Raw genomic sequence first — 19,972 nt, 5'->3', positions numbered from 1 at the left:
GCATCCATTCGTGTGCATCCATGGTAGTTCTGCTTAAGCTGTCTGCTAGAGTATCGTCTTTCCCTGGCACAAACTGGGACTGTAGTTGTATATTGAGATTCGAGCAAAGTTCCCATAGATTCATAGCCAGTCTGCATAGAGGGTAGGAATGCGTGCCTCCTTGCTTGTTTATGTACCACATAACTGTGGTGTTGTCTTGTCCTTATTAGCAGGTGACCCTATTGAAGGAAAGGTTTGAAAGCCTCGATTGCGTGCATCACAGCCAGCATCTCCTTTTGGTTTATGTGCATGCGTAACTGTCCTTGAGACCATAGGCCTTGGATACATTTGTCCTCCATGTGTGCTCCCCAACCTCGGTCTGAAGCGTCCGTGGTGATGGTTTGGTTTGCTTTTGGTTTGCTGAAAGGCAACCCTCTGTTGGACTGGCAGGCTTGAGCCCACCACAGAAATTCCTTTTGAAGGCAAGGGATGAGTGGAATCAAAGTTTCTAAGCTGTGGCTGTGCTGAGTCCATACACTCCTTAGGTACCATTGCAATTTTCTCATATGCAGCCTGGCTTGTGGAATTAGAATTATGCAAGATGCCATGTAACCTAGGGCCTGCAGGATTTTCCTTGCAGTCAGCTGAGTTTGTCTTGTCAGATTCTTGAAGTAATCTGGAAGTTGTTTTTGTTTTTCTTCTGTGAGGAAGGCCATTTGGGTGGTTGTGTCCAGATCTTCCCCCAAAAAGGTTATTCTTTAGGATGGAACAAAGTCTTGATTTTTGGATGTTGACTGTGTATCCCAAGGCCTGCAATAGTTTGATGGCATAGCTCAAATCCTTTAACAAATTTTCCTTGTTGTCCGTATCAGGCAGTCGTCCAGACATGGGTAGATTTGAATCCCCTGAAGTCTGCAATGTGCAATTACTGATGCCAGGCATTTAGTGAATACTCTGGGTGCAGTAGATAAGCCAAATGGGAATGCTGAGAATTGATAATGCTCTGATCCTGCAAGAAATCTGAGGTGTCTTCTGCAACTTTGTCGAATAGGGACATGCAGGTATGCCTCCTTAAGATCTAGAGTCACCAGCCAAGACTCCTTTTGCCCAGCATGGGAAGAAGCTGCTGTATGGTCAGCATCTTGAATTTTGGCACAATGAGGCAAGTATTCAGTGCGGACAGGTCGAGAATAGGCCTCCATTGATTTTCTTTTCTTGGAACAAGGAATAATCTGGAGTAAAATCCTTGGCCTTGTTCTGAAACGGGTACCTTTTCTATGGCTTTCATTTGTATTAATTTGGTGATTTGCTTCAAAGCCTCTGCCCTCTGATTTGGTGGCAGGTCTGGCATTCCTTTTCTTTTTGGCAATGTGTGGAAATGGAAGCTGTATCCTTTGTCTATAATTTGCAGTGTCCAGGAGTCCCTTGTAATATAATGCCAATTTCCTGAAAATAAAGAAAGCTTTCCGCCCAATGGTGCTTCTAATTGAGCCCTGGTCGGTGGAGTCAAATTTAAGTCATTGAGTCTGTCCTGGAGTAGCAGTAGTTGTCGTTCCTGCACTGCCTCTCTGGTTGGGAGGCTGCCACTGACGGCCTCTGTAGGAGCCTCTGGCTTGCCCTCTACCTCTGGCACGCCTGTTCCTGCCTCTCTGGGATCTGTCTGAGTCCGGAAAGGACCAATTCTTAGTAGGCCAATTTCTGCTGAATCTCGGTGGTTGTACCTGCAGAAAGTCCTTGACTGTTTGCACAGATTTTGCCTTTTCTTCAAACTTCTTTAAGACCTCCTGAGCCGTGGAACCAAATAATTTTTGTTTTTCCATTGGAGCATCCAGAAGCTTAGCTTTAACATGGTCCGGTAGAGATTGTTCCTTCAACCAGGCATGCCTTCGTATAACTACCCCTGTCATAGCTGACCTACATGAAGCTTCCAGTGCATCATAACCACACTGCAAAAAATGGTTGCTAACCTGCTGTGAGTTATGTACCAGATCCTGAAGTGATTTACAGTCAAGGGGTTCAGAGGAGGAAAGCGTTTTATACAATTCATCTAACAAATACTCTTGGTACAGAATCATATGAAATTGACAATTTAATGCCCTCATGGAAAGAGTTGCAGAAGTATAAACTTTCTTTCCCCATCTCTTTAAAGCTCTAGACTCCCTTTCAGAAGGAAGAGGATTTTTAGCAGTGGAAGCTGCAACCCCTTTAGGGCCCTGGGAGATGGTTTCTGGGTCTGCAGAGTGGGCCCTGTACAGGTGCAGATGAGAATCCGGGACCCTGTAGTACCTATCAGGTTTGGCAGGAGCCAGAGGGAGAGAATCAGGGGCTGTACTAGCATCAGAGTACACATCATCAATAACATTCAAAACAGGAGGTATAGCTAAAGGCCTATGCTGAGGTAAATGCAAAAAGGTCCTTAATCTCTTTCTAGAATCAGAAAATTCCTGGCCCTGCCATTGAAAATGTTCTCTCAGAGTGCAGCGTCTCACCAAAAGAAAATTCTTCAGGAGGGGAGGCCGAAGGAATAGATTCTTCAGCATCAGAATCCACGTAGGCCGAACAAGCCTCCTGCTGGTGTTCGAACAACACAGATTCATCCGTAGACTCATCTGAAGAGTGGGGGTCAGAGGGCTCAACCCTATGCCTTTTGTCTGGTGGTGGAAGAGAGCCCCTATCCGGGTGAGGTTGAGAACCTCTAATTAAAGAGATGAGATCCTCTGCTAGGCTGAGAATATGAGTGCCAGTAGAAGGCCTCTGAGAGGTAGTCTTGGGAGGGAAAGCTTTGGCAAGTTTGGCAGCTTTAGCCCTAGAGAAGGCCTTAATGGACATGGATGCAGGAGGTCTGGCTGCACCACGTGCTGGAGTAGACTTCTCTAAAGGTATGGTGTCAGACATGTCCAGGACACCGGTTTCCGTAGGCAGTTCAATAACCAACTCGGCCGGAGCCTCTGTGGCCGAGGTAGTCGGTTGAATGGATTCGGTAGTAGGAAACACCGAGGACTCTGTTTCAGCCGAAACAGAGACACTCGCGGTAGGCCTGACCGTGGTTTCAGCCGAAACCGTGGGCCGCGAGGGTCGGTCCTTGTCCTTCCGTTTTTTAACCACATGCGAAGTCGGAGTCTCCGGCGGCATCTTATACGCAAAATTAGCCCCAAAAAATTCCTCTGCAAACTCCGACCGACGTCTAAGAGTTCGTCGGTTGAAGGAAGCACAGGCAGAGCAAGCTGAGACGTCATGGTCTGGGCCTAAGCAAGGGAGGCAGTAAGAGTGGAAATCCTTATGAGGTATTTGTTTCCCACAAGTTAAACAATTATTTACTTTATCTGACATCGGCTGAGGCAAGAGAGAGTCCCCAACGGGGTACTTAGCTTTTTCGAAGTCTTCGGTAGCTGAATCACAGGAGCTGGCCGACCGGCACTTGCGAACTACTTCTGCTTCGGGCACCACGCGGCAAGAAAGACTGAGGAAAATGGCGTCGGCTGATGCTTTTATACCCCAGACACTCTGACGTCGGGGAAAGTGCGACATCAGCCGAGGCCAGACCTAGACTTTGGAATCCAGCTGACCGAAGGGCTGCCTGAAGCAGGACAACCCATATGTTATGACTGCAGATGCATCCTTGAAGGAAATCTGGGGACCGGCTCCAAACTAGTATCTCCATAATTGGCTCAGAGAGGCTAGGAGCCAATGTAGGTTCTGTTGCTTCACCAAATTCCTTCGGCACTGAAGACTGTGGAGCCGAGGGTGCCACAGTAGACTTCGTAACATTCTCCAGAGGCTCCGATAAGACCGACAGAGCTAGAGATAGTTTTTTTGCTTTGAAGGTTTTGTCTCTTTCAAAAGGAGAGGACTTAGCATTAGAAGACCTCTCCAAATCTTCCTCGGAGGGTTTCAGTAATCCCTTCAGAATTAGTTTGTTCTTCCTTTCTTGAACACGAGGTCTGAATGCGTGACAGAACGCACAAGATTCCTGAAGGTGGATAGCCCCCAAACAATAAACGCACACAGATTTCCCATCAGTAATCGACATCTTATACCCACATTTATTACACTTCTTGAAGCCCAAAGGCTTATGTTCTTTTGTATCCTTGGACATGATTGGCAGGACACTAGACACAACAGCCAAAACAGACACCAGCAACAAAGCGTGGGAACTAGACTCTAAACAAACTACTGACACCACACAAGGACCTCTAACTCAAACGGCCCAGACAGTAAACAAGGGAAGGACTAGGTCCTCTAACTTAAATGGCCCTAGCCCGGAGGCATAGGGTACCTAAAAAAAACGAACACAGCAGGGAAACAGATAACAAATGGAGGACTTGGTCCTCTAACTGAAACAGGCCTAGCCCGCTGGGAGATGGCTAACGGGATACCAAGACAAAGGCCACGAAAGGCCACACAAAAAAGCTTCCACAAACCAAAAACACATACATCTAGCTATGAAGATAGCTTTTGGAGCAACAAATTTGGTCAAAGACAACGAAAAGTTATACTTCGCTACAGCCAAGAGTGAGACCGCGTCTGAGCTTTATGAGCGGCAAATCAGATCTGGGAAAAGGGAGCAGTGCAGCATGGGATATCTTAGTCCAGCCAAATGAAAGACTTTGAGCTAGAGTATGGCCTAGTCGGAGCAGAGGTTTGGCTCCAAACCCACAGGTCAGAATGTAGGCGAGACTGGACTACATAACCTCTTGCGGTTCCAGTTTCCATTCGTGTGGTTCCATAAGATTTCTGCTTAGTCTGCCAGAGTATTTAGCTTTCCTGGCAGGAATTGAGCTTGTAGTTGCATCTGATAGGTCAACGCCATGTTCCACAATGCCATGGTTAGTCTGCATAGGGGGTAGGAATGTGTACCCCCCGCTTCTGTACCACATAACTGTGGTGTTGTCTATCATTAGTTGTCCTGGATGAAGGTAGTCCTTGAAGGCTGTCAGAGCATTCTGTACAGCTAGCATCTCTTTCTTATTAATATGCAGGTGCATTTGATTTGGGCTCCATTTGCCCAGAATGCACTTCCTTGCCAGATGAAGCCCCCAAGCATAGTCTGATGCATTTGTTAGGGTTTGGGCGGCAGGGGGTGGAGTGAATGGCAGTCCCTTGTTTTGGTGACAGGCCTCTGCCCACCATAGGAACTCTTGTTGCAGGCAAGGTATAATAAGAATCATTGTTTCCAGGCTGTGACAATGTTGACTCCGTAAACCTTTTAAGTACCACTGAAGTTTCCTCATATGCAGTCTTGCATATGAAATTAGAAGAAGGCAGAAGGCCACGAACTCCAAGGTTTGCAGAATTTGTCTTGCAGATATCAGGGTTTTTGTGGCCACCTGTTTGAAGTAAGTCATCAATTGGATTTGCTTTTCTGGCATAAGGTAAGTCATCTGGGCAGTTGTATTCAAGCTTGCACCCAGGAATGTAATTTTTTGAGAGGGTACCAGTTGTGATTTTCTTTTCGTTTATGCTGTACCCTAGGCAAGTTAAAACCCTTTTTACAAACGCCAGATGCTTTAGAAGAATGTCCTTGTTTTCTGCCCAAATTAGACAATCGTCCAGGTATGGATATATTTGAATATTTCTTTGGCTGCAAAATGCAATTACTGGTGCTAGGCACTTTGTGAAGACCCTGGGTGCAGTAGATAAGCCAAAGGGCAGTGCAGAAAACTGGTAATGCATGTAGCCTGCTTTGAAGCGGAGGTATCTTCTGCAAGATTCCCTGATTGGGATATGCAGATAAGCCTCTTAAGTCTAAAGTTACCAACCAGGCATCTTTGCTTAGCATAGGTAATAACTGTTGAAAAGTCAGCATCTTGAAGTTTGGAATGTCCAGAAATGGGTCTACCTGAGATGGTCGACAAGCCATTTGGTCGACAAGCAGATTTGCCCCCCTCCCCAATGTTGTGCAACCCTGGAGTTGATATATATATATATAGTTAGGGGGGGTGTGGGGGGGGCACAACCCCCCACATAACATGCTTGTCGACCAAATGAAAGTCTATCAAATGGCTTGTCGACCATCTCAGGTAGACCCCCAGAAATGTGTTTAGAGTGGATAAGTCCAGAATTGGACTCCATGATTTGTCTTTTCTGGGTACTAGGAAAAATCTGGAATAGAAACCTTGTCCCTTTTCCTCTTCTGGGACTGGTTGAATAGCCCCCATGTTCATGAGGGAAATAACTTGTTTCTGGGCCTCTGCCTACTAATTTGGGGGCAGATCTGGCCATCCGTTTGGAATCAGCAATGTGTGTGGAAGTGAACCCTCTATCCCTGGGATACTATATTTAAAACGCATTTGTCCAGGGTACTTAGTTGCAAGTTTCGTGCATGAAGTTCTAGTTTTCCCCCCAAAGGGGCGGCTAAGAGGCAAGTGCTTGGTGATTGTAGAGGGAAGTCATTGAGACTGTTTACCATAGGGAGATGCCTTGTTGCTTCCAGATTTGGAGGTGGAGGCACCCCATTGTTTTGTTCTAAAAGTTCCTTGTGACTGAAACCTGGAGCCTTTGGAATGTCTTGATTTGACCTGAGCGGCTCTCTAAGGGACTGGAAAGGACCAATTCTTAGGCCAGTGCCTACTAAATCTTGGAGGTTGCACTTGTAAGAAATCTTTCACAGTTTGCATAGATTTAGTTTTATCATCCATCTTTAACACTTCTGCCTTATTACCAAAGAGACGGTCCTGTTGTAAAGGAGCAACCAACAATTTTGCTTTAACATGGTCAGGCTGAGATTGCTCTATGAGCCAAGCATGCCTTCATAGGTTCATAGGTAGGTACTAGGCTATTGGCCCCTAGGGCCTATATAAGCCTAGCCAAAGGTACCCTGGCTTTTGCTACCCAAGAAAATTATTTTCCTGTGCCACTGTCGAGCAGAGCCACAGAAGTGATCCCCGGGGTGAATTTCCTATCTCCCATGCAATCATCAAGATTTTTCTTGAACACTGCTAATGAAGAGCTTTGTTTGATATAGATAGGTAGTTTGTTCCAGAGTATGGGAAGTCTCTGGGACAGGAATCTATCCCTCCAGCATGTTCTGTTTATTGTGGTGACGAGGTTTAGGTCCCTAGAGTGTGTAGCTCATAGGGATTGGGATTTCTTTAAGTAGAGCATGTCTAAAAGCTCTGCGTTTGACATAGCTTTGTGTGTTAGGCAGAGATCGCCTCTGAGTAGGCAACATGCAACGGAGTAAAGCTGCAGTTATTTGAGACGGTCTGCATAGGGCATCTCTTTGAGGCCGGTAATCCTCTGTGAGGTATTTCTGTGGCCTTTCCAGTTGTTGTAGATGTCTTGAGGTACAACCCAAGAGGGGCATTGTACTCTATAATGGGTCTAATAAGTGACGAGTAGAGGGGAACAATGACCTCTTTTTTCCTGGATGAGAAACCTTTTGTGATGAGGTGTGCCACATAGGATTTCCTGACTACTGTGGCAATGTGATCATCAAAGGAGAGACTACTCTCCACCTGTGTCCCAAGGTCTCTTATCACACTTTCGGTGTTAAGTAGACTACCACCTATGTGGTAGTTCATGGGTACTGAGTTTTTACCAAAAGGAATGACGATGCACTCTTTGGCATTGAGCTTGAGGCCATGGCTTTGACACCAGGCATCTGTCTCAGCAAGACCCTTTTGTAGGAAGTCCACATCTTTTGGAGTTTTGATTATGGCTCCTAGTTTGCAGTCATCTGCCAACTTCGCTAGCCAAAGACCTTCTGTGTTGGCCTGTACTTAAGAGAAGTAGATACCAAACAGGAGAGGACCCAGGACTGAACCCTGTGGTACTCCACTTGTCACTGGTCTGAAACGGGATTTGGAGTCTGCTACTTTTCACAGTGTGGGTTCTATTAGTGAGCCAGTTGGCAACCCATCTTGTGACGTAGGGATTTATACCTAGTTTAGTGAGTTTATCTATAATTCCAGAGTGGGGGATGGTGTCAAAAGCCTTGGCGAGATCTAGATAGGCTGTGTGAACCACCTTACCTTCATCTACGGCTTTGGTGACTGCTTCAAAGAAGTATATCAGGTTTAGGAGACATGATCTGCCTTTTACAAACCCAAACTGGGTGGGGTCCTGAGTTTGGAGATTACCAATGTCATTGTTTATAAGTTCCATGATGATACGCTCCATAGCCTTGCAGACGAGGCTCATTGTCCTTTGTGGAGTGGGATAACTGTCGCTGTGCGCCATTCAGTGGGCACATAGCCTGAGGTGAGGCTATGACTGAACATGGTACTTAGGTGGGGTGCCAGTTCGTTCTGTAGTTCATGTAGAACACAGCCTGGGATGTCGTCAGGTCCCATGGATGCAGGTCCCCTTCTTAGCACAGATCCAGTTACAGCAGCCCTGCAAAAGGCTTTCAAGGAATCAAAACCATATTGCCAAGTATGCTTTCCAACTTGTTCAGCTGAATGCAATAAATCCTGCAATTCTTTATTTTCCACACAGTCAGAGATTAACATCATTTTCTGTTTAAGTAACCCCATGATATTCTGTTGATATTTAAGCATATGAAATTGACAGTTTAAAGCCCTGATTGCTAAGGCTGCAGACGTGTAAACCTTCTTACCCCAACTACCCAGCGCGCTCTGGAATCTCTTTCAGAAGGGGTAGGATTTTTGGCAGTAGAGGCCTTAATACCCTTGGGACCCTGAGAAATGGTTTCAGGATCAGCAATAGGGTTTTTGAAAAAGAATTTGTGGGAGTCAGGAACCCTGTAGTATCTGTCTGGCTTACAAGGAGCCAGAGGCAGAGAATCAGGAGTCATACTAGATTCTGAAAAAAACAAATACATCTAGAACAGTAGGTATAGCCAAAGGCCTATGCTGAGAAAGTAGAAGAAAATCCCTAAGTCTCTTTTTAGATTCAAAGAAATCCTGACTTTCCCAGTGGAAATGTTCCCTTAAGGCATGTAAAGTTTCCCCAAAAGAAAAATCCTCAAGGGGGAGGCAGAAGGAATGGAATCCTCTGCATCAGAGTCCTCATAAGTATAAATAGACAAATCCTGTTCATTAGAAGAGTCAGAAGAAATAGCATCCTGTTCAGAAAATTCATAATCAATGTTTTGCCTAAGCCACGTAGGAGGTGGGGGTTGGCTACCCTTGATCAGAGTAATTAAATGTTCAGCCATTTTGATCATTTGATTTTTAGGCATAGGGGCCTGCACATGTGGCCCAGGCGTCTTTTTGTAGACACAGATTTAGATTTTGGCCTTAGTTTTGAAGATGGCATCAGTCTAATATACAAATCTGTAGGCCTGAAAACACCCTCAAAAGCCGGTGCCTGCACAGCAGCTCCAGACCCATCTAAGGTAGAGATATCCGCGGGTTCCATAATTTAAGCATCTTGCGGCATACTGGACTCAGAATGCGTCTCAGTAGAGGCCTGCGAATCATAAACAGCGGGTATCAGGGGCTGCGAAAGCACCTCACCGAGTACCGGCGAATGGGCGACTGGCTTAGGAGAAGCGTCATCGGTTTTGGATTTCGAGGGTCTGTCTTTTTCTTTGTGTTTTTTAGGTATTCCAGTAGTCTGATTTGCTAACAGACATTTCTGGATAATTAAATCTTGAACCAAAATATTTGGAAGCAACAATATACCAATGATTAATCGTGCGTTGATTAAATTTAGCACAAAACCGACAGCAAGGCACGTTGTGGTCAGGGCCAAGGCAAGGAATACAGTAGAAATGAAAATCCTTATGGAGGTATTTGCTTCCCACAAGTAATGCAATTACTGACTTTTACTGACATCGGGAAGGAGCAAGAAAAAGTTTCCCCAATGGGGTACTTAACTTTTAGTTGAAGACTTCGGTTCTGAAACTCGAACTTTACAACAAACGGAAGAAACTTTTGCAGAAAAGAGGAAAATCTCAGGATGCAAAAAACTCCATTACTAGCCTCAGTAAGAAACTGAGATGCCTCATAAAATCCTCCAAAGCTAGTTACGAAAATAAAATTGCCAAAGATTCCAAAGACAACCACAAAGCATTCTATAACTATGTCAAGAATCTAAATGGCAATGCTCAGATCTGCTCCGAGCTAAAACAGAATGGCATTAAATATACTGATCCAAAGGATATTGCCAATATCCTGGCAGATCGATTCAGTGCCAACTTCACCCCCCCTCACCCCCTAAATGGCCCATCTCAATACCGGAAGATTGCCAAATTCCAGTAATAACGGACACACAGGTACAAAAAGCACTCTCTAAAGCCAAGAATACAGCATCCATGGGACCAGATGACATCCCGGGCTGTGTACTACATGAACTACAATATGAACTGGCACCTCACCTAAGTGTCATGTTTAATCATAGCCTCACCTCAGGTTTCGTGCCCACTGAGTGGCGCATAGCTACAGTTATCCCAATCCACAAGGGGGGATCCACCTTGGATCCCGGAAACTACCGTCCCATCAGTCTGACAAGCCTTATCTGCAAAGCCATGGAGCGTATTATCATGGAACTTATAAACAAAGACATTGGCAACCTTCAAACACTGGACCCCACCCAGTTTGGGTTCGTGAAGGGCCGATCTTGTCTCCTGAACCTGATTGACTTCTTTGAATCAGTCTCCAGAGCCATGGACAAGGGTAAGGTGGTCCACACAGCCTATCTAGACCTTGCCAAGGCCTTTGACACCATCCCCACTCTGGAATCATAGATAAACTTACTAAGTTGGGCATTAATCCCTATGTCACCCAATGGGTTGCTAAATGGCTTACTGATAGAACCCACACTGTAAAAGTAGCCGACTCCAAATCCAGCTCCAGACAAGTGGAGTACCTCAGGGTTCAGTCCTGGAGCCGCTCTTGTTTGGCATCTACTTCTCTGAAGTACAGGTCAACACTAAGGGACTCTGGCTAACAAAGTTTGCAGATGACTGCAAACTGGGAGCCATTATTGAATCCCAAATGATGTGGATACTCTACAAAAGGGCCTTACAGAAACAGATGCATGGTGCCAGAGCCATGGGCTCAAGCTCAATGCCAAGAAATGTATTGTTATCCCCTTTGGGAAAAAACATGTATCCATGAATTACCATATAGGTGGCAGTACACTAAACACAAAGTGTGATAAGAGACTTAGGGACACAGGTGGACAGTGGTCTCACCTTCGATAACCACATTGCCACAACAGTCAGGAAATCCTTCTATGTGGCACACCTCATCACGAAGGGCTTTTCATCCAGAAAAAAGGAGGTCATTGTCCCACTGTACTCATCCCTCATTAGACCCATTATAGAATACAACGCCCCATTTGGTATGTACCTCTCAAGACATCTGCAACAACTGGAAAGGCCTCAGAAATATCTCACTAAAAGAATCACAGGCCTAAAGCAGATGCTCTACGCTGACCGCCTTAAAAACTCCAGCTATACTCTGTCACATATCGTCTACTCAGAGGCGATCTCTGCTTAACATACAAGGCCATGTCAAACCCAGAGCTGTTGGACATGCTACACTTAAAGAAATCCCAATCCCTCAGAGCTACACGCTCCAGGGATCTAAACCTTGTCATCACAATAAACAAAACATGCTGGAGGGATAGGTTCCTGACCCAGAGACTCCCCAGACTCTGGAATAGATTGCCCATACATGTCAAGCAGAGTGCCTCTTTGGACCTCTTCAAGAGGAACCTTGATGATTGGATGGGAGAAAGGAAATTCACCCCAGGGATCACGTCAGTCGCCCTGCTGGACAGGGGTCCAGGAAAGTAAATAATGTGGGAAGAAATAGCCAGGGAATTGTTATGGCTAGGCTTGTATAGGCCCTAGGGCTGATAGCTTAGTACCAACCTATGAACACAAAAATGTCAGGAGTCGGCCGACCGGCACTTGTGAACTGTTTTTGCTTCGGGCACCACACGGCAAGAAAGACTGATGTAATGGTGTCGGCTGCATGTTTTATACCCCTGACGTCATGGAAGAAAGGACAACAACTGACGCAGGACCCAAGACTTTGTTAATCAGGCCGACTGAGAGCAACCTGCCAGCAGATTACCCTAATGTAATGACTGCAACAGCGAAACATGAACAACATCCCTAAGCCTCTTTTTTGAGTCAGGAAAATCCTGGCTTTCTCAGTGGAAATGCTCCCTTAGAGTATGTAAGGTTTCCCCAAAAGAAAAATCCTCAGGATGGGGAAGCAAAGCGAATGGAGTACTCTGCATCAGAATCTTTATAAGTAGATAAGGGCAAATCCAGATCATTAGAAGAATCAGAAAAAAACAGAATCCTGATCAGAAGATTTATAATCAACTTCAATCCTAGGACTCTAGGAAGGGGGCGGGGGGCTTGGCTACCCCTGATTAGAGTTATTAGATCTTCAGCCATTCTTATTTGTTTTTTAGGCATAGAGGCCTGAGTATGTGGCCTGGGAATCGTTTTTTTAGGCATGGATCGAGATTTATGCCTAAGTAAAGAAGGAGGCGTCTGTTTAAAATGCAAGTTTAGGCTTAAATACATCCTCAGAAGCCGGTGCCTGCACAGCGGCTCTGGACCCATTCAAGGTAGATACATCCGTGGGGTTCCATAGATGAAGCATCTCGTGGTATACCAGACTCCAAATGAGTCTCAGTAGAGGCCTGCGAATCAGAAGTAGCGGGCATCAGGGGCTGCAAAAGCGCCTCACTGAGTACCGGCGAACTGGCGACTGGCTTAGGAAAAGCGTTTTTGGCAGTTTTGGACCTCTGCGGCTAGTCTCGGTCTTTTACCTTAGCGTTTTTTTCGGAATCACGGTAGTCTGATGGCTAACCGACATTCCTGGATAATTAAACCGAGAACCGAAATATTTAGAGGCGAAAATATACGGACGACGGATAGTGCGCCGATTAAAAAAAGCACAAAACCGACAGCAAGGTACGTCATGGTCAGGGCCTAGGCAAGGAATACAGTACGAATGAAAATCTTTATGAGGTATTTACTTTCCACAAGTAATGCAATTATTAACTTTTACTGACATCAGTAAGGAGCAAGAAATAGTTTCCCCAATGGGGTACTTAGCTTTAGTTGAAGACTTCGGTTCTGAAAATCGAAAACGAAAATTTCAGAAGTCGGCCGACCTGCACTTGCGAACTGTTTCTGCTTCGGGCACCGCATGGAAAGAAAGAGACTGATGTAATGGCATCGGCTGCATGTTTTATACCCCTGACATCATGGAAGAAGGGACAGCAACTGATGCAGGACCCAAGACTTTGTTAATCAGGCCGAGTGAGGGATATCTGCAAGCAGATAACCCAAATGTAATGACTGCAACAGCGAAACACGTAGAAAATCAGCAATTCTCCTGGATGAAAGGCAGACCGCTGAAAGCCCTGGAAGCTGACAAATAAACAGTTGGAGCAAAAAAGAACGTTAAGTGCAACCTGTGTACTCGCACAAAGCAAAAGAAAATTACTCTGCAGTACTTACCTGCTGTGCATCAGTGTCAGACTGGAATGTGATGTACCAGTTGTTGTTGTGTGCAAATTCACAGGCTATCACTTTTGGACAGTTCTCATTTTTAAACAAGGACTTCACTTCCTAAATTAAAACATACAAAATGTTATAAATTACTCATCTCAAAATTATTTTCCTAATGTTAAAAGTGAAGGTACAACTAGGTCTTTTCCAAGAGAGTTAATTATATTAACTAAATGGAAAAAAAGCTTTGTTCCAGAAAGATGGGGTAGAAAGCTGGACAAGAATACAATACACAGGGAATAATGAAAAAGCAGCTTAAAAAGAAACCTCCCAAAGAGACTTCCTGAAATCTAACAGAAAAAAAACGTTAGCTGACTGAACTACTAAGATATATAAAATTACAACAAATGTTATGCACTTACCAAAACAGATTTGGATGATAAAAGTCTAAGATCATTAAGAAGCAGTATTGAAACTGCAGTCTTCCAATCACTTCAGCATCTGAAACTTTCAAGGCTACAGCTCCTCACACTCCGGTCTACTCCTTCAGATCTCAAATGGAAAAAATGAAAACTAAACATAGCAAAAAAATGAAAAAACAAAGACTAATCAACATAAACGTAAATGCAGCTACCCCCAATCCATGCTCACCAGAGGCTGGGTAAGCTGATGAAAACAGCCCTAATCATCACAATCTGTTAAGTATACATCTTTCACACCTGAAATGAAGTCTAGTTTCATTAACCAGTATGAAACAAGTCGAAGCTCAAACTGCTGGATTCACCTCAACAGAAATTTCGGATCACCACAGTTTCGATGGAAAAGAAAGACTTGCACTTCCAATCCTGCAAGTAGAGTACTGTGAAAACATTCAGAAGCCAACATCACAGCATCACAACTATTCAAGAATTCCTGAAAAAAGCCAGAGAGAAGCCGCTAGTCTGGGTGAATGAGCAATAGGTCAAGTTAGCAAAGTTTGGCTATAATTTTCATAGATGCACTCTGACAGCCACCTATACATACTGATTTTGGACAGTTCAGTCTAGTATCTTGGAAGAAAAGTAAACATAAGAATCCTTCCTTACTGATTTAGACCTACCGACACAGACTACAACATGAGGGCACAAATAAGACAGCTGGGGAAAAAAAAAAAAAAAAAAAAAAGACTAAAATTTCTTTCTGTAGTTGCCCAAGTACAAAGGAAAGGCTCATTTCCAATGACTTTATCCTTGGGGTAAAAACAAGGTCATGGTGTTACACACATGGCATGCAACTTCAGCTCCTTTTACCCAAGGTAATGGCTAGCAGGTGGTCTCTTCTCCAACACAAACATTTTAAATCTTATTTAGAAGTGATTGCCTAATCTAGAAGGTACAAGATCTTTAGTAAAGCAAGCAAGCAGCTGTGAAAGCTCTGGTGAAAGTCAGAAATTGCAGCAAGGTACAGTTGTGTAAGAGCTTCCCATAAAAGCACAAGTAGTAGCCAGTTGCTAACACATAACCAGTTTACATTGAAAACCTTGAAACTGCATTGGTCGACTGGCATGTGCTCAACTTGCAGTTTTCAAGTCAGCAGAATGTTGAACCAAAATGTATCGACTACACTACAGCGAGTGGGTAGTTTAATTCAAGCATTTGGGTTTGACATTGTGCAGGGAGATTGTGATTCAGTGAAGAAAGTACAGTTGTGTACACATACCATAAATGTAGATGTTCAAGTGTATTCACTGTTGCAGACATCACACTTGGGTTATCTGCTTGCAGGTAGCCCTAAGTCGGCCCGAATCCCAGAGACTTAGTATTTCTGAGTCGGCTGCTGTCGCTCCAGAACTGACATCAGGTAGTCAGGGGTATAAAAAAGCAGGCAGCCGACGTCATTATATCAGTTTTTCTTGCCTTAAATGTCAGAGGCCCCCCAAAAAGGGAGCCAAGTTATAGTGGAAAAAACACCACCAGTAAAAAGTAAATACCAATAGGCCTGTAAAGGGTGAGTAATAGAGAGAGAGAGACAAGGGGGCTGAAGGGTGGGAAACCAGGACTGCAACAGTGAATACACTCTAACATCTATATTTATGCCAAGTGTACACAACTGTACTATGTACTTCGTGTTTCACTGTTGTAGTCATCGCACACGGGCTGATTCCCAAAGCTAAAGAAGGGAGGAGGTAGTTAAACAGCATTAGGGCCAGCTATTAAGCCCTGCAAGACTGCTGTGGCAAATCCAGCTCTGGATTTAGAAAAGATAAGCATGTGGTAATACTTGGTGAAGGTATGTACAGAGCTCCAGGTAGCAGCTTCCAGGATGTCCCTGGTAGGGACTCCTCTGAGAAATGCCGTAGAGGTAGATGCAGCCCTGGTGGAATGTGATCTTATCCCCTGTGGAGTAGGTTTTCTATGGTGGATGTAGCAGAAATGAATGCAATGGGCTATCCATTTGGAAATGGTTTGCTTTGAAATGGCCTTCCCCTCTGCCCCTGCAGCAAAGCCAACTAGCAGCTGTTCAGATTTTCTGAGAGTCTTAGTCCTGTCCAAATAGAAACCAAGTTGTCTGTGCACGTCCAGAGTGTGCAGTATTTGTTTCCCTTTGTTTTGTGGATTAGGGAAAAAAGTAGGCAAATGAATGGACTGGATTTAGGGCCACACTAGAGACGTTGGGCATAAAGGAAGGGTTAGTCCTGAGAGAAACCCTGTCCGCATGGAAGATAATGAAGGGTTCCACTGCCATTAGGGGCCTGTAATTCAAACACTCTTCTCGCTGAAGTGATGGCCAAAAGGAAGGCAGTTTTCCAAGAAAGGAATTTCAACTCTGCTGTCGCAGCTGAGTCAAAGGGGGAAGAGTGAGGTTTTCCAATAGAAAGGTAATCTTCCAGGCTGGAGTGGGAGCTCTCCTGGGGGGTCTTGCATTTTTGGCCTCTCTAAGGAATTGTTTCAGCAAGGAGTGAGAGAAGAGGGGTGGCTCAGTATTATTATGTGCTGAAATGGCAGAGGCATGAATTTTAATTGACTAGAAGGATAGGCCGTTGTGGAGCATTTCTGTTAAGTACTCTAGAATATGAGATAAGCTGAGCACAGTTATGCCCATCCTCCGAGCATGGCTCCAGTAAGAGTATTTTTTCCACTTTTCAGCATAGGATTTTCTAGTACTAGGCCTCCTTGCCTCCAGAATGACATCCAGCACCTGCTTACTGAGGGATGCTAAAAGACAACTCAAGGAGTTAGCCAGGCTGCAAGGTTCAGGGGTTTGAAGCTGAGGGTGCAGAATCTGGCCAGCCTGATGGGACAGCAGGGAAGGGGTCTGAAACAGGTGCCATGGTTGTAGCAGTGTCATACTGTGCAAGAAAGGTACCAGTGCTGGCGTGGCCAGTCTGGTGCAATCAGTGTTGTCATTGGCTTGTCCTGTTTGATCTTTAGTAGAACTTTCGAGAGGAGGGGGCAGAGGGAGAAAGGCATAAATCGAGAGGCTTTCCCAGGTAAAGGACAGGGCCATCCACTTTCCAAACTTGACTGTGGGAATTTGTTCAATTGGTAGTTCTGAGGGGAGGCAAACAAGTCTACCTCTGGAGTCCCCCCATTTGTTCCTCAAGAGGTTGAATATTTTGGGTTCGAGTTTCCATTTGTGTAGGTCCATGAGATTTCTGCTTAAGTTGAGTGCCAGTGAAATTAGTTTGCCTAGTAGGAATTATAGTTGTAGGTGTACTTGGTAGCTCAAGGCTGTGTTCCACAGAGCTATGGCTAGTCTGCAGAGAGGGCAGGAGTGGGTTCACCCTGCTTGTTTATGTACCACCTAAGTGTGGTGTTTGTCCGGGAAGAGTACAGTCTTGACGGCATTCTGTACAGCTAACATTTCTTTTTGATTGATATGCAGGTGCATCTGTCTCTGGTTCCATTTGCCCTGAATGCATTGTCCTGCTACGTGAGCCCCCCATGCATAGTCTGATGCATCTGTTAGGGTTTGGGCGGCAAAGCGTACAGTGAAAGGGAATCCCTTGTTGAGGTAGCAGGCTTCTATTCACCACAGGAACTCTGTCCTTAGACAAGGAATGAAAGGAATCTTTGTTTACAGGTCCTGAGAAAGTTGATACCATTGGAGTTACCTCATATACAGTCTTGCATATGGAATTAGCAGAATGCAAGAGGCCACAAACCCCAGAGCTTACAGTATTTTCCTTGCAGATAGAGTTTTTGTGGGTTTTTGTGGCAAATAGTTTGAAGTAGGTTGGCAAACTTGTTTCTCTGGAGTGAGGAATGCCATCTGGGAAGTTGTGTTCAAGCTTGCTCCCAGAAATCCAATCTGTTGGCAGGGATTCTAGGTGAGATTTCTTTTTGTTGGTGTACCCCAGCGAGGTTAGAAGTTTCTTTATGAATGCCAGGTTTTGTAATAGCAAGTCCTGGCTTTCTGCCTGAATCAGGCAATCGTCCAAGTATGGGTAAATTTGAATATTTCTCTGCCTGCAAAATGCAATGGCTGGAGCTAGACACTGTGAACACCCTGGGCGCAGTAGATAAGCAAAAGGGAAGAGCAGAGAACTGAAAGTGCATGGAGCCCGCCCTGAAACGTAGGTACTGTCTGCAGGATCCTCTTACTGGGATGCACAGGTAAGCTTCCGTTAAGTCTAGGGTTGCCAGCCAGGCATCCTTGGCTAGCACAGGAAGAAGCTGTTAGAAGAGTTAGCATTTTGAATTTTGGAACCACCAGAAATGTGTTGAGAATAGACAGGTCCAGGATAGGACGTCGGTTGTCTTTTCTGGGTACCAGAAAAAGTCTTGAATAAAAAGATTGTCCTCTTTGTTCTGCTGGGACAGGTTGAATAGCCCTGATATGGAGAAGAGAGAGAACCTGCTGTTGGGCCTCCGCCCACTGATTTGGGGGGGGGGGGGGGTCTGGCCAATCATATGGGGTTGGTAGTATGGAAGTGGAATCGGTATCCTTGGGAAACTGTTCAAAACCCATTTGTCCTGGGTAATGAGTTCCCAGTTGTCTGCATGCAGGCCGAGCTTTCCTCCTAAGGGAGCAGGTAGTTGAGCAGGGCTTAGAAGGGTTAAGGATAAGTGATTATGCCATTTTTCCAAAGGGGGGTGTGGCCTACTACTCCCTGCTTTGGAAGTGGGAGCCCCCACTGCTTAGATCTGTGCGTAGCCTGAGACTTTAGTCTTGGTGGTCTGCTGCTCCTGGGTTTGGACTGAGGAGGCCAGGAAAGGACTGGAAAGGACCAGTTCTTTGAAGGCCAATGTCTGCTGAATCCGGGAGGCTGTACTTTTAGGAAATCTTTAACAGTTTGCATAGATTTAGCTTTTTCCTCCATCCTTTTGAGAACTTCTGCTTTGTTGCCAAAAAGGTGGTCTTGGTTTAAGGGAGCATCCAATAATTTAGCTTTAACATGATCCAGCAAGTTTTGTTCCTTAAACCAAGCATGCCTTCTAAGCACAGACCCAGTGACAGCAGCCCTGCAAGATGCTTCTAAAGCATCGAAACCACACTGCAAAGCATGTTCTGCAGAATGCTTTAAATCTTGCAAGTCTGTGTTCAGCAGAGTCAGGAATCAGCATCATTTTCTGTTGAAGTAGTCCCATAATAATCTGCTGATACTTAAACATATGAAACTGGCAATTTAAACCCCAATGGCCAAAGTAGCAGAAGTGTATACCTTCTTACCCCATCTGTCTAAAGCTCCAGAATCTCTACCAGAAGGGGTAGGATTTTTGGCAGCAGTAGCCTTAATGCCTTTTGGTCCTTGGGAAATGGTATCTGGATCCACAGTAAGATTCTTGAAGAGGAACTTGAGAGTCAGCTACGCTTCAGTGCCTGTCAGGTTTTCTGGGAGCTGGAGGTAAAGTGTCTGGGGGGTAAGGCTAAATTCCAAGAAAGCATCATCTACAATGTCCAGAACAGGAGGGACAGCTAAAGGCCTGTGTTGAGGCAGGAGTAAGAATTCCCCAAGTCTCTTTTTTAGATTTGAAAAAGTCCTGGCTTTCCCAGCGGAAATGCACCCCAAGGGTAAGCAAGGTTTCACCAAAAGAAAAATCTTCTGGAGGGGAAGCAGAGGGAATGGAATCCTCTGCAGCAGAATCCTCAAAAGTAGGTAAGGGCAAATCCTGGTAATAAGAAGGAGCAGAGATATCAGATTCCTGATCAGAGGAATCAAAGAAAATCAGTTCTAGGTCTCAGAGGGGGAAGGCTGGCTTCCGCTAATTATGGTAATAAGGTATTCAGCCATTCTAAGCATTTGTTTTTGAGGCATATGGGCCTGAGTCTGTGATTTGGTTGTCTGTTTTCTAGGCGTAGTGCGAGTATTTGGCCTGAGGAATTTGGTACTTCTGGATAAAAATGATGGCATCTGTTTAATAATATCGTCTGTAGGCCTGAATACACCCACAAAAGCCAGTGCGTACACAGCAGCTGCAGACCCATCCAAGGTAGAGACATCTGCAGGTTCCATCGAAGAATCTCGATGTATGCCAGACTCCGAATGGGTCTCAGTAGAGGCCTGCGAATCAGTAGTAGCGGGTATCAGGGGTTGCAAAAGCACCTCACTGAGTACCGGCAGACTGGCGACTAGCTTAACTGAAGCATCGTCGGCAGTTTTAGACCTATGCAGTCTGT

At 45.0% G+C, this 19,972-nt stretch overlaps 1 protein-coding gene across 1 annotated transcript in view; it reads right to left on the bottom strand.

Annotated features, from left to right (window-relative positions):
* LARP4 (La ribonucleoprotein 4) overlaps positions 1–19,972 on the bottom strand; it is a gene marked incomplete in the record, with an annotated part of 1,458,174 nt that overhangs the window by 746,464 nt on the left and 691,738 nt on the right. The window contains 1 exon segment of the mRNA XM_044083476.1: positions 13,382–13,492. Coding sequence (XP_043939411.1) covers positions 13,382–13,492 — 111 coding nt within the window.

This window comes from Protopterus annectens, chromosome 9.part0 (assembly GCF_019279795.1).
Source record: "Protopterus annectens isolate FY-2018-M chromosome 9.part0, PAN1.0, whole genome shotgun sequence".
Taxonomy (NCBI): domain Eukaryota; kingdom Metazoa; phylum Chordata; order Ceratodontiformes; family Protopteridae; genus Protopterus; species Protopterus annectens.
This window is presented reverse-complemented; position numbering and strand designations above follow the sequence as displayed.